The sequence below is a fragment of the Aplidium turbinatum genome, chromosome 10 (assembly GCF_918807975.1).
Source record: "Aplidium turbinatum chromosome 10, kaAplTurb1.1, whole genome shotgun sequence".
Classification (NCBI taxonomy): Eukaryota; Metazoa; Chordata; class Ascidiacea; order Aplousobranchia; family Polyclinidae; genus Aplidium; species Aplidium turbinatum.
In genome coordinates, this window is record NC_137481.1 from 1814668 (window position 1) to 1829779 (window position 15112).

The window sequence follows — 15112 nt, forward strand, 5'->3', positions numbered from 1 at the left end:
AATCCGGATTCGATTTGACCGGCGATTCCATCCGGATTAGGCGAAGGTGCGGTTTAACCGATGACGGTTCTATCAAGCCTGACGTACCTAGATAGAAGGGTAGCAGTAAAAATCACCGAAATTGAACGTATTAGTGTGGTCATCTGCCAATTCCGAGACGCGCGATCACCACATTAGCGACCCAGTGATAGAGTTCTTTTGAAATGCAGTATGCATGTAAAATGAATGTATTTGTAGACTCTGCGTCTAACGCAAGAACACACTGCCAAAAGTTACATCTTCAGACATGCGTGTCGGAATAATCTGTAGTCACTCAAAACTTTTGAAAACAGTTACCGAAGACGAGTTTCTATGGAAAACTTACAAAAAATCGGGCAAATCCGGATAAAGCGATAGAGAAAGCGCAACTTTTGTCCGGAATAGGCAAAGATCCGGATTAAATAATCCGGATAATCCAAAGCTGTTTCTCAAGAAAGAGGTTACAAATCATTTGTACTTCCAGTTTTATCCGGATTAGGCGAAGATCCGGATTAACCGAGTTCTACTGTAGATAACACCAGCGTTTAACATTGGAATTGACAATAAAGATCCACACATCGTTCAAACTTTTATTTTGATTGTCGCAGTAATGAAGGTCAATCTGGGTGCTGATAAAAAAAGACAAAGATATGTGTGCTTTCTCCAAACGTTTTGTATATACAGTGAGGTCATCTTCGATACTTGGGTAAACCTGGAAAGTGCATAGGTGATACGAATTTCAATGGCCTGAAATAAGTTCATCAAATTGTTTTCATAGCAGATTCGGATGAAAACGTGCAAAATTTTTTGAACAAAGTAAACTATATATAATATTATATATTATTTTACAATGAATTATATATTTAGCATTAAACAAGTGTACTTTTTGCACCAGATTTCATTGTGTTAAATAATTGGGTTTAATATATTATACGGTATACTTTTTGTTTTTTAGATTGTTTTTGTCATTCCTGTGAAAAGTTAATATAAAATTCTAATAATGAGTTTGGCTAATGTCTTGCTGAAATGTAGGACTGGATCTTCAAAGCTCACATCTTCTCTGGTGAATAATTGTTTTCTCTCTTTTGCACTTAACCTTGATGATGTTATGTGAAGAGGCATACCAGTTGAATGAAGTATCATACCTATACTGTATTACCTATTGGACTAGACCACATACTATTTGATGCTTTGTAGGCATGGCGCTCAAGGATATCATGGGCAATGGGCAATCCAGATGTTTGTTTGTCCTTGCCATGCTCACAGGCCAATATAAAGAAATTTGTTTAAATGTGAATCACTTTAAAAGTATTTTTTGTTAACTTTTCATAGCTCATTCAGTTTATGGAGATATTTTATGTTTAGATACTTCGCAATGCCTCACAGAAAGGAATTGTCAAGCCAAGTAATTTCTCCTTGGTGCAAAGGAGACTTCTAATTTCCAGCTCGGAGACTGGTGGATTAACCCCAATAAAGCCTCCACGAAGTATGTGATTCTTTACAAAAGCATTTGCGATAAACAAGCTATGATGATGCCTCATCATGTCATCTTGTAAAGAGCTTTTTTGTTCATTATTCAAGAGATTGCTGTTTCTCCAATATTACTAAATTGCAAACTGTATTGGAACGTCAAGTTTCAACAACACTAGTAGACTAGTTCAGCTGCATGGTCTATATCTGTTAAATTTATCCCAAAAGTTTCTAAAGTTCTTTTTTGATAATGAGAGTCATACAAAAAAAGAGTTTGTTGACCATCACCTAAACAACTGCACTGTGACTTAATAATAGCATGCGATTTCATGTTCGTTATAGTTACAAAAATTAAACATAAATTGCAAACAGACTTATAACAACACAAATCGTAAATACTAAAACAAAATATCCAATGTATTTCGTGTTTTCTTGAATTCACAAAGACTATGATAAAACATATATATATTTCTTTGTTATTCAAATTAAAATAATTAAAAAAATATTGGAAAAAGATTGGAGCTTGTTTTAAGGAGGGATCAAGATGATGTTATGACAAGAGATCTGGGGTTGCAAGTAGACAGTCAAATGAAACGAGGAAGACCAAAGAAAAGATGAACAAAAATCAGCTTAACAAAGTAGCATGCACACAAGTCGGCATGGAAACAAGTCGGCATGGAAACAAGGTGTGAAAGCGATCCTGGAATGTTGATTGTTGAAGTAGCTCTCGTCACCCCCAGTAACGGGGACAACACTGGACTTATAATGGGATTACCACTGAAAATTAATATCCGATTATTGTGATGTAGTGTTTCACAGTAGAAGCTACCATGCCAAGGTGGTGTCCAGGTTCCTGCCAGTCAGGGCCGGACTCAGCAAGTAGCCATAAGGGGGGCGATTTCAACAAAGCACAATGATGTGTAGGTCTACATCAGGGCTACTCAACTGGCGGACCACGGTCCGAATCTGGACCTTCTGGGTGTTGATGGTAGACCTCGGCTTCTAAAAGTATACTCTTATTGCCATGTTTCAGGGTCTCTTCAAACAGATTTCTACTGGGAGGAAGCAATTTGTCAAACTTCACCTTTGTTAACATTTGTTAAGTAACCCTGATCTGCTGATCTACATTACTCCGACCTTGTAAATACACCATGAATAAAGTTACTTTTCTTTGTTTTAGGGGGCAATCGCCCCCCTCTCGATCCGCCATTGTTGCCAAATGATGGGTAGGCTAAATGAATGTGCCTATACCACAGCACAAGATGTCGGTAGATTCATGAAATGATTGGTTTGTTGGCTCCGGCTGGTATAAAGATCATTATCATTACATTTTGACGAGGATTATATTGAGTTGTTTGTGCTGAAATCATTGCAGCAATGATAATGGACTTCATCAACACCAGTCTTTGTTCTGATGAGTTTTCCAGATCTATTCATCATAGACAAACATGCATTTTGTCAACAATGTTAGGGTTGATTTTAGTGTCAACATTTGGTAGCCCTGTTGCTGCTGGAACAAATGCGCTTGATGTTTGTTTTTTTGCTTCTAGTTAGATGTTTCAAATAATGTTTTTTTCACCATAGTGTTTGTGGAGTTGGCGTAAAATATCTGACTGCGACTCCTCGCAGTCCTCGGTTTATAATTGGCCCACTCCGGTTTTAGTGTTGCCAGATTTTTTTTTAATTTTTGTATTTTTTTGGTAATTTCACTTAAGTTGTGATCGAAATTGAAACGGTAACTTTCACACAAGCTGACAAGAACAAACACTTATAACTTATGGTATAGTTATAGAGCGCAATGCGGAGAATAAGAAACAATATTTTGAAAAACCATGCAAGTAAAAAAATTATTGTTCATCGTTTTGGAGTCAGGTTTTTTAACTATTCCGATTACGGACACGCCAAAATCTCCCTGACTCTACAACCCTGAGTAAAATGCAGCATATGTAAAAGATGTGCAGGTAACTGCGAAAATGACCACTTTCAAAATTGTTAAATTCCAGTCTTTTCAAATAGATTTATTTGCGCAGGGGTTGAGACTCGCCACAAGATAATTGCAGGTGTCGCACTCGCCGGTACCTTCCTGGAATCTTATTACGTAGCAACACATGAAGAAGCCATCAACCAACTTCTTGGTAGGTTGGCAAGTATAATTGAGAGTAGTGCTTTTGACATTTTATCAGTGCCGTGGAGTTGGGTAAAAAATATACGACTTCGACTCCTCTGTTTATAAATGGCCGACTCCGGACACGCCAGATTCCCTTCGACTCCACAGCCCTGCATTCTACCACATATTGAACATCAGTAGATTGAAGAGTTAGTTTATGAGTTTTGAAGAGTTTATGAATCTTGTTTCTGTCTCTTCAATAATCACAAGCAGTGGCGGCTAGTGAATTGTGATTTGTGAAAGTGGGGTTGCGTCTTCGCTGAACGCGAGTACAATAGCGGGGTCTTGGGAACCTCTCCCAGAAATATAATGAAAACTCGCCACGTTTGCAGCATTACTTATTACGGGCAGAAACAAGGCAAGAGTTGGTTGTGCTGCCACGCTACAGCACCATTACACAAGCCGCCACTGCTTGCGAAGGCTTTTAAGCGTTGATCCTGTGTTGCAATCAAGGTATACCAGCTTCAATTGTTTGCTCTATCAATGGATTCTGTTGGACAACTTGTTAGTTCAACGTAGCAACTTTTCATGAACACTATTTTCAGCTATTCAGATAATACGAAACCAAGGAAGTTTCCAGAAATATTTGATAAAACTACCATTCAACGTTTTATAGGCAGAGAAAACTTTTTCTCCAACCGTTTTTTAACGAAGAAAAAGTTTTCTCTGCCCATAAAACGTTGAATGGTAGTTTTATCAAATATTTTCAGCTATGTCTTATAAACATTGTGTGTTCTGTTTTCCAGGAACCAACCTCAATACGTCCGCTGTGGCCCTGGCCTTCCAAATCCTTGTTGGGCTTCCATTGGGCTTCATTGTATTTGCGGCCACCTTTCCTTTCTGAGGCTCAACTTTTTAACATGTTTCAACTTCGATTGTTTTAGGGAAATAATAAACGTATGGTATTTATATGTAGAGATTTAATGTCTGGTTGCCATAATACCTCGATGAGTCAAGTGCGGTAGCATCGCCAGAGGGTACTTTGTACCCGGACCCGGGGTGATATTTTAAGGAGGGGGGGGGGGCGAAACCTTTCCAGAAGACCCAGGAAGTTAAAGAAAACGTTGCATTAATATTTTTCACAATGCAGTTTCATTAGTTACTCGGCTTTGTTGGCTATGCCTATAGTTCAACAGGTGTGGGGACTTAAATATAACAATTTTTGGTACCGTAAGGCAAATGAATCATTGGATCAATCAGAAAGTTACAGGTAAAGCAGAGAAAATATGCAAACATTTCTAATAGAAAGTAAAATCAGTGAACCTTTCGTCGTAGCCAGCGTAATCTAGTAGATTAGAGCTAGGAAATACATTTCAACGACGTGGGTTCGATTCCCACCCCTGTCAGAACTCTTTTTCGTCTGTAGGCTAATTACCAAACAAATTTCAAAGTAAGATCAACTCTTTAGCTGAATATAAGAGGAGTCATTGGATGGTAGTCACTTAAACTTTTGATTGGTTAGCGGCTTGTTTACAAGGCTTAGCTTAGGCCTAGGTTACAGGGAATTGTCATGTTTAAGTGGCTACTAGCTGTTCAATGAGACAAACTTGTAACATGTAGGCTACCATGTGTCTAGCGGAAAAATTCCAATTATAAGAACATTTGGTCGAAACTTATGAAATGTACAAATGCTTTGCAACTGTGCAAATTTAAAAGCTACATTTTGTTTTCATGGAATTTAGGTTACGCTTCCTGTTAACAATTAAATGCCACTCTCACGTGAAGCGCCGTGCAACTGTAGGCTACAAATTTAAAACCTAAATTCTGCTCTTACAGAATTAAGGTCACCACAGCACCTTGTATTTTTGTGTACAGTAGAACTCGGTTAATCCGGATAAAACTGGAAGTACAAATGATTTGTAATCTTTTTCTTAAGAAACATCTTTGGATTATCCGGATTATTTAATCCGGATAATCCAAAAATAATCCTTTGCCAATTCCGGACAAAAGTTGCGCTTTCTCTATCGCTTTATCCGGATTTGCCCGATCTTTTGTAAGTTTTCCATAGAAACTCGTCTTCGGTAACTGTTTTCAAAAGTTTTAAGTGACTACAGATTATTCCGACACGCATCTCTGAAGATGTAACTTTTGCCAGTGTGTTTTTGCGTTAGACGCAGAGTCTACAAATACATTCATTTTACATGCATACTGCATTTCAAAAGAACTCTATCACTGGGTCGCTAATGTGGTGATCGCGCGTCTCGGAATTGGCAGATGACCACTAATGCGTTCAATTTTGGTGATTTTTACCGATACCCTTCTATCTAGGTAACGTCAGGCTTGATAGAACCGTCATCGGTTAATACGGACCTTCGCCTAATCCGGATGGAATCGCCGGTCAAATCGAATCCGGATTAACCGAGTTCTACTGTAGGCCTATAACTCATCCTGTACCGTATATAAACCGAAAAGATTTCCGTTTTTTTTTAAAACAGATTTTCAGAAGAGAAGAGGAGCAACTCTTGAACAAAAGGTAAACCTCACTGCGGGAGAATATCGCTTTTTTGACACCCGTCGCAATGAACTAAATTGAGTAAGTTAGACAGGATGAGTATTTTTCAATTTCCCGACTAGGAGCTTATAACCTTGATTATTGTAGGCTATAATGCATTTAACTTCAATGCACAGGACTTGTTTGAATTGTAGGAAATCATACCCTGGACCAGTGGTTCCTAACCTTTTTTGTTACGTTCCTCCCTTTTCCCATTTCGGAACTATTCATTCCTTCCCATATTATTAAAAACCTAAAAAGGAGTCCTAAGTTTTAAAATTTTTGTGATGAACTGTTTTATTTTGATCAACAACGCACGAGTACAAAATAATTGACACGGCGAGAAGAACACAATAAACATAGCCAGGTCAGAGACTTTAGAGAACCGGCCTGCCACGCCCCGCGGAGGCGGGAAGCGGCGTGATTATGGAGTGGCGATGCACCCGGAAAGGGAGTCCACCAGCTTAGGTCGCGGGGCCAGGCTGGGGAGTCTAGGTACCTGTGAAAGGAAAGTGTGGATCGAAAATTTTGTGCGACTCGTCCCCAAATTTAGAATGGCGGAACGGGCCAGGGCCAGATAGGGTGTGTGAAGGTTTTTTTAGTGGCGTGTAGGCAGCACGCATAACCCACTTCGATGAGTAGGCTATCAATCTTAAAGATTTTTTTCCTTCACACGTAATAGCCTATTACTACAAAACAAAAAGAATATAAAAAATTACAGTTATTTGACATCAATTTAGCCTAACTTATTTCACAGTAGCCTACAACTCAACGCGAAATTTGATCTTGTCTGCGCTCTGTAAGTAGTTGTAGGTCTATGCATGCGCGACACAGTTCGTGACAGTGCACAACGGTGGCGTATTTAGAAGGTTTGTTAGGGGGGCCTGGGGGGCAAGACATTGTGTCAGTCAGCCGCGTAGCGGCTGACTCGGCGGCTGGAGGCCAATGGGTGTCTGGGGGTAGTGCACACGGGGTAGTCTCAACGGTAGTATTATAGGCTACACAGAAAGCTCAAATTTGGTGAAAACGGCTGTTAATTGGATCAATTTTTTTTCTGCTTGGGTTAAAATTATACTTGTTTGACCCTTTAAATAGGGGAAGGGTATACCAAAATGTCATATGATGCGGGAGAAGGGGGTTAGCTGATACCGCCAGAATATCGTCAGATAGGGTGGGTGGAGATCTAAAATCAAGAGCGAATCTGCAGAAGTAAGTTACTGTTCCAATCAATGAACCAACAAAAGATATTAAACACTTCAGAACAGAAACAATAAGTTAGTCCTTCCGACCTCGAATACCGTTTGAACATTTTCGGCGATTCGCAATGACAATTTACAGTTCAATGTGATGGCTGCGCTTGGCAAATATATCAATGACTGCATCATACTCGAGTACAATATCCTTGTTTAAATACATCTGAGCTAGACCATCCAAACGTGGCTCGGTTATGGTCGTGCGGTAGTAATTTTTTTAGGTACTTTAGTGAACTGAAACATCGCTCATTGGAGGCAGTTGTAATTGGAAGTGTAGCAAAGATTCGAAGTAATTTATGGATAATAATCGGATAAGTGCCGAGTTAGCCTATTCAGCAGCTTGACACGCGGCCACAAGGGTCGCAGGTCGTTTATCGACAGAAACTGCAAGCCAATTCGCTCTCCATCTTCGCAATTCAATAGTAGCTGCAAATTAAGCAATTGCTTGGTTCAACATCCAGCATTTCATGGTAGAAGTCGAAAATCTCGTCGATCGGGCAGTCCTCATCTTCATGAATCAATGAAGGCAGAAATATGCTGACTTTATAAGCTAGTGAGCAGTGCTCATTGAATCTCTCGTGAATTTGTGCCATGCAATTGTCAAGAAAAGGAAGAAAAACTGTTGACAAATTACACTGCAAAAAGTATGGGGAGATGCGGGAGAGTTGAGCCAATTTTTGCTTTTGAGCCCATAGGCTTCCAATTACTCTGATTAAATGTTAGTCAATATCAAACGTATTTTCAGAATGTAACTTTAAAAAAGTTTTGCCAAATGGCTCAACTCTCCTGCACCTACAGGAGAGTTGATCATAGTGTTAAGGAGAGTTGAACCGGATAAGGAGAGTTGATTCATGTAATGTAGAAGTTCAAAGTTAGAGTAGCAATGTTCTGCAAAAGCCTCATAAACCTTGTAAGTCATAATTTTTGCTTTCGATAAACAATCAGTGCAGTTAAGAATGACTTTTTCTGTTAAACAGTAAGCTATCTGTAAGCCTAAAGTAGGCAACTGTAGCCTATATTTGCATGTTGGTGTAGTCGTGGGTCAGGTGTATATTTGCGTGGGTCAGGTGTACGTCGGAAGGCGTACACCGATGCATAGCGCTCAAGTCCGCTTTCCCGCAATGCGGGATAAAGATAATAAAACAAACAAACAAAAAACAAACAAACAATGGAAATGGAAACCGAGCTAGCCAATCACGTGAAAGACTTATCCTCTACCTATTATGGTTGGTCAAAAGACAAATGTCGCTTTGTCTTTTGACTCACCGGGCCCCGGTGCAATGCACCGGTTGTGCCCCCCTCTTGTGGGCCCTGGGTACCGGTACCTTCTTCGATAAACTTGCAACTGTAATGGATCGCTATCATTTCCAGCCACAAGACATATAAACTACTGTATTTAGGAAAAACAAGTTTTACTCAATGTGTCCGCCATTTGCGTCGATAACAAGTCGAAGACGCTTCGAAAAGGACCTGCAAAAGTCACAAATAACTCTTTGAGGTATTTAGGTCCATTCTTTTTTCAGATTAGTCATCAGCGCTTCCAAACTTTGGTGGTGTTTAGTCGAAACCTTGTTCTCCAGGTAAGACCAGATACCAAAGTCTAGGGCATTGGTTCTTAACCTTTTTTCTATCAAGCCCCCTTTCAATAATGGTCATGTGCCTCGCGCGCCCCTAGATTTTAAATAAGGATCGTCTGTTTATTGTAGGCCTACACATCAGTGAGATACTTGACACTGCTTCTTAGCGACTAGATTTTTAATGCGAGGTTTAACTCCAGAGAGTGAACAACGTAAGTCTCCTTTAACTCTCAGTCTGTTTCTGTACTTGGTCTTGATAGCAACGAGAGCAGAAAATGCAGCTTCACAAAGATACGTGAATCCAAACATTGTTAGAATTGGAAGAGCCCAAGTTTCGATAAGAGGGTAAACAGGAAGGTAATTGGCCCAGAACGTCTCAAGTTCCAGTTCTTTGAAGTCTTCTTTAGCTGTGGAGTTGAACTTCATCTCAAGAAACTCCTCTTGTTCTTCTTCGAAAATATCAACTACTTCGCATTGAAACGGGTTTCTGATGCATCGAGAAAATTTGATAAATCTGAAGGAGTTCAGCGCAAAATAGTTTTGTAAAGTTCTGATCTAACTAATAAAACAAGAATTACTGAATACAATATAAAATAAGATAAAATACAAAATATGACAAACAGCATAAGTCTTAGGACATTAAAGTAATTAAAAAAAAAAATTGAAATTGTTGTAGAGCTCGCGCCCCCCTGAGAGATGCTTTACGCCCCCCCCCCCCCGGTTAAGAACCACTGGTCTAGGGGGTTCAGGTTTGGGGATGAAGGAGGCCACTCTTCCTTGGAAATGAAGAACGGCACAATATAGCTGAAAGCCAGTTTTGCGTTCTCTTAGCTCCATGTGAAGGGACAGAATCTTGTTGGAGTGACCAGTTACGGTTTTTGAAGTGTTTCTTTGCCCAAGGCAACAATGAACCCTCAAGAATATCATTTCGGTGGTTTTCTTGGTTCAATTTCACTTCTTGGTCCACAAAAATCAATGGACTTCTTCCTTCTGATTCGTTGACTGCGGCCCACACCGCCACACCATCATTGCTGATGCCGCCCCTTGTCTCCGAGTGACTACCCGGGGTTTCATGTAACCATTTCTTGACCAAGCACGATCATTTTGACTGTTAAAATGATGCTAGACACCAAATTTTTTCTCATCGCTGAATACAAGGTTTGGCAGCGTGCCTCCTGCAATGCGTGAGAGCAGAATTCTGGCTCTGGAGAGACGTTTCTCAATAGTATTGACATTTAGCAATTGTTTCTTCATGTAGGCTATTTAAATGGGTTCATCTTCAAATCCTTCTTGAGAACTGTGAATATGATTCCATAGGCCACGTTCGCCTTCTTTGCCAGTTTTTGAATTGGATCTCTTGTAACGTTAATTATTGATGACCCTTGTAATGGATAAGCCGTTAGCTTAGCTATTCAATCACAGTATAACAAATAATTCAGCAAAGATAGCTTGGGCTCTTTTGCAGAACTCACCACAATGCCTGAAACATTTGCATGATTGGCTAGACTGTTTTAACAAATAGGTTGAAGCAAAAGTCCAGTTGCTTTGATATTTTTGCTTCAATAATTAACTGTTGCAAGCAAGTAGGCCTATAGGCCTATCGTTTTTAAGCATAAAACAACAATTTAAACGCTAGAATTGTAGATTTGAGAAAACAAAATTTTTCATTAAATAAAAAGGAGAGTTGAGCCATGTGGTTCAACTCTCCTTGACGTGATGGTTCAACTCTCCTAATCGTAGCCATTTTGAATTTAGCGTGGATTTCTTCAAAACGCTTTTAAGAAGCTGCGTGGTAATTGTTGCATACATTCACCTTTTCCAAAGGTACCCTGCACTATATTTGTATTTAAATATCTTTTATAGATCTAGAGTTATTGAAGCAAATGCTGAAATTTGTCGAATCTACTTTTTGATACATTTTTTGCATTTTCAAAGATAACTTTCCGTGGCAATATCGTGAAGCCTTCTTGACAACAGTGAAGCTGTAACATTGTTTTTTCATACCACTAGTGACGGTAGAGTGCAATTATGTTCAACAGAATTTCTGCTAGAGATGGTGGTTCAACTCTCCCTCTGCCTCAACTCTCCTGCATCTCCCCTACCCTCCCCCCCGCGCTAGGATGAATCATTCAAGCAATTATGTCTTGCGCTACAACTTTTTTTTGCAAATCTTTTATTAGGGGAAGCCATCGCCATTTATCCTCCACCCTAAATACGCTACTGGTGCACAACGTAGGTCATCCTCAACATCAATTTTGTTTCTTTGTTTGCTCTTAATCTGCAATAGAGCAAAAGATTCTGACTCGCATAGGTAAGTTGACACAAAAAGAATTACGAAACGCTGTTTCTGTTGTGTTGGGATAAGAAATAAGAATCTTTCTTTCCAATCCAGAACTGTTGAAAAAGTTTAGTGCTAGATATTTTGCACCGATCTGAAGAAGATATTTAGTGCGGTAACATTTTCAATGTAAATTTTTAAAAAATTTAATGAAATTCCCCCCCCCTCCCCCCTTAACTCATGAAATTCCTCCCTATAGCCTATAGGGAGGAATTCCTCCCGGTTGAGAACCACTGTCCTATAGACAGAAACACCCTAAATTAACCTCAACTAGAGACTAAAAGTCTCTTTATAAAGCAAATAGCCTAACCAGGGCCGGATTTAGCTGACGGAGGCCCGGGACATTTTTAGGTCGGGGCATTTTTTCGCGGCACAGCATTTTTCAGAAACTTCAAAGGATGAAAGAAAGAAAAAATAACACAAAATCAGATTTTTTTCCACGTAGGGGGCCCTTTAAAAGTTGAGGGGCCCGGGGCACCTGCACCCTCTACCCCTCCTGAATCCGAGCCTGAGCCTAACTGCCTGAACAGGCTTAATAGCCTGAACCAACAATCTGCGTGTAGCCTAGGCCTACTGCAATGATAACAAAATTGAACAGGTTCAAAAATTCAATTAAGCTTATTTGGGCTTGGGCTCAATACTGAATCCAAGCACCCGATGTGAAGAAGAAATTAGACGACGCATTGCATTATCAAAGTCAAGTTTTAATACCATGGCAAAAATCTTTAAAGATCGAAAGCTCTCCAAAACCTTAAAAATTCGTTTGTTAAAACGCTTTGTTTGGTCAATTTTGATGTAGGCCACGGATGTGAAACCTAGACGCTAACGGCAAAAACCCGAAACAAGCTTGAAGCTGCAGAAATGTAGTTTTACTGAAGAATTCTTAGAATTCCATGGACAGCTTTTCGAACCAAAAAAGCAGTTCTCCAACAGATGGGCGGGAGCAGGAGATAATGAGATCTATAGAAATGCGGCAGCTGAAGTTCCTGGGTCACATCATAAGGAAAGGCGAACTTAAAGATTTACTTTTAACTGGAAAAATACTAGGAAAACGGTCAAGAGGAGCTCAAAGATTCACATTTTTGCACAATTTTCAACCACATATCAAAAACCCTACTAAAATTTGGCAAGACGCACGAGATCGATCAAACTGGAACATCAGTTCAGTTCAGTTCAGTTGTTTTTATTTCTGACCATCATATCAAAAACAATACACATCAGCATAGCAAAGGTCGAGAAAAAGGTAGAAGCGACAAAACGCAAACGTTAAAACGTGCTTGTGACCAAAGTAAGTTATTGAGTTGAAAAAAATTTGGCACGGTCGCAACACCTTCAGAAAAATTTAAGATGTAAAGGGAAAATAAAAAAAGAAAATGTTACAAAAAAATAAAATAAAAAACATAAATTTAGGCTATAGCTTTATTAGCCCAAATAGCTTTAGCTGATATATTTAAGATTTGTATGGACAGTTGCTATGAAAATCGGCCATGGTGCGTTATCAAGAGTGCTGATGGTCGTGAGGGGAACACATCTTGATGCGTTTTGCTCATAGCAAATAAGAGCAAGGCAGGCAAAGAAAACCCCACAAAGAAATCCTACCACGGGCAAAGCCATTTCAAGCGCAACGCACCATGCCTTGCACGACTCACAAAATAGATAGGCCATAACTTGACGACATAAAAACAATGACAAAAACAAACTAGCAAAAACAACATCATCATTTTGCGGAAATCCAATTATACCCAGGAAAGTACTTATGTCTTGAAGATATCAAGCGTGCTTTGTTACAAAGTTGCGTTGATAAAGCGATAATTTTAGACCCCAGTCAGCTAAACTCGTCACCTCCACACCGATCCAACGTTAGCAAACGTTGAATTAATGCAAAAATGACAGACATCGCTAGCTGGGAATACTGGGATGTAGTAGTGGCATGTCACAGTAATATGAGAAATTTGGGTTAGGCCTACCGTATGTTTTACACGTTAAACCAAAATAAAAGTAAAAAAAATCCAATTCGGCATATTACGTAGAAAAAATTGCAGACAAACAGATAATAGCATGACGATCCAGTCCAAGACAATAATATAAAAGAAAACAACTGGTTGGAGCACATGGCCACCGCTTCACCGAAAGATGGCGATTGGTCGAAGAGGAGGGAAAAACTTCTGCAGACTCTGTAGAACTTCTGTGGACAAAAAACACAAGAACAAGAAAGCCAGTAGGAGTACCTACAACCTTACTATTTTGCTAATAAATCTACACACATTGGCCTATCATTGCTGGGCAAAGAAATATTAGTATGTTTGGTGTGTGTAATAGCCTACTTAGATAGGATTATTTCAAGGAAGATTTAGCTTGTTCATTTTTGATTTAAAGCCTTTTACAGTTTTACATTCATTTCTTATGGTAGTTGGAAGCTTGTTTCAAACTGTTGGCCCCATGTACCGTATTGATTGTTTGCAAGTGTCAATTCTGCAATATATAGGAATATAGCCTATGGAGAGTTACTTCTTGTTGTTAGGCTACTTGATTGTTTACACATAATTATATCATTGGATGTTGTGGGAAGTAGCTTTTTTGAATATTTAAACATGAAAGTTGCAATCTCTGTAGTTTTCATGTGGTAAATTGATTTTAAATTATTGAGTTCCATTATACCTTTTATGCTTTCTCTGCGGTCAATGTCAAATACAGTAGGCTATTGCATGTACGTTGTAGCTTTTGCAATGTAGTTTTGTTTCCGTGACGCCATGTTGAGATACAATAAAATATCTGACTCTCAACTAGAGAATGGTAAATGGAGAGAAGTGCTTGTTTGTTTAGGAAAGGCTTAATTTTTTTTGTCACGCAGAGTGTTGATCTTATTTTTTGAAGCAAGACTTCCATATGAGATTTCCATGACAAATGTTCGTTTACAATTATTCCCAGAAACTTTATTGGGGCAACTTGTTCTATGTAGTTTTTTCGAATATTCAAGGGTGGGTTGCATCAGGCGCGGATTTATGGGGGGGGCCCAGGGGGCCCGGGCCCCCCCCCCGAAATTTTGTGAGGAATTGTTGAAATTGTATGTTTCCGCATCAAATGGTTTGATATGCTTCTAAACAGCTAATGTTAGTCCCACGGCGGACTTAACTTACCACGGGGGGATAGGTTTTTGTTATTATGGTTGATGAAATTACCCATCGATCAGACTCCGTTATTTTCTTTCATACAACTTCAAATACATTTTAATAGTAACATTTGTTGGAGCTGAAACCAACGCTGAACCAAATGGCGTCAGTTGCAACAATCTGAAACCCATGAATGGCTCAGTGGCGTAGCCAGGGGGGGGGGGGTTGAGGGTTTCAACCCCCCCCTTTGGCACGCGTGTGACGTCACGATATTGAGAATGATGCTTTCAGTCTCTTTATGTCTCTAAAACAAAGTTTACTTAACTTTAAATGAAACTGCATTAAATGAGCGAGTTTTGCCAATACCAAACATTCAAATATCTCAGCCAGGAATTAGCAACAAGAAAACATAGAGACTTAGCTTTATTTCCGAAAAATGCCGAAGAAAACATGATCTTATCCTTTTGTTATGCCACCGGACAGCACCATTTTATAGGAATATTCATACCTACATTTTTGTTGAAAATGCTCTCAGAATGCACAAAATTTAAAGTAAATTTTCAAAATTTTCAGGGGGAGGCCCCCCAGACCTCCGCTGCTGGGTGTCGTCTTAGGCCAACACGCAGGCGGGCTTTGCCCGCCCGACGTCATAAAAAAAAACCTTTCAAAATTTCTAGCCAAGCCACTG

General features: G+C 39.5%; 1 protein-coding gene across 1 annotated transcript; it reads left to right on the forward strand.

Moving 5' to 3' along the window:
• The first annotated feature begins 971 nt into the window (after positions 1-971).
• LOC145779111 (uncharacterized) lies at positions 972-4574 on the forward strand. Its single transcript, XM_082590683.1, has 4 exons — positions 972-1081; positions 1384-1504; positions 3519-3623; positions 4402-4574. The coding sequence occupies exons 1-4, from the start codon at positions 1019-1021 to the stop codon at positions 4497-4499; spliced, it is 387 nt and encodes a 128-aa protein (XP_082446809.1). The 5' UTR covers positions 972-1018; the 3' UTR covers positions 4500-4574.
• The last annotated feature ends 10538 nt before the right edge of the window (positions 4575-15112 follow it).

What these genes read in the sequence shown, in the direction of transcription:
- LOC145779111 (XM_082590683.1), top strand. Translation starts at nt 1,019, where the DNA reads ATGAGTTTGGCTAATGTCTTGCTGAAATGTAGGACTGGATCTTCAAAG. An exon ending in CAAAGCTCACATCTTCTCTG is followed by an intron (nt 1,082 to 1,383) that starts GTGAATAATTGT and finishes TTTTATGTTTAG; the next exon opens with ATACTTCGCAATGCCTCACA. An exon ending in CCCAATAAAGCCTCCACGAA is followed by an intron (nt 1,505 to 3,518) that starts GTATGTGATTCT and finishes TTATTTGCGCAG; the next exon opens with GGGTTGAGACTCGCCACAAG.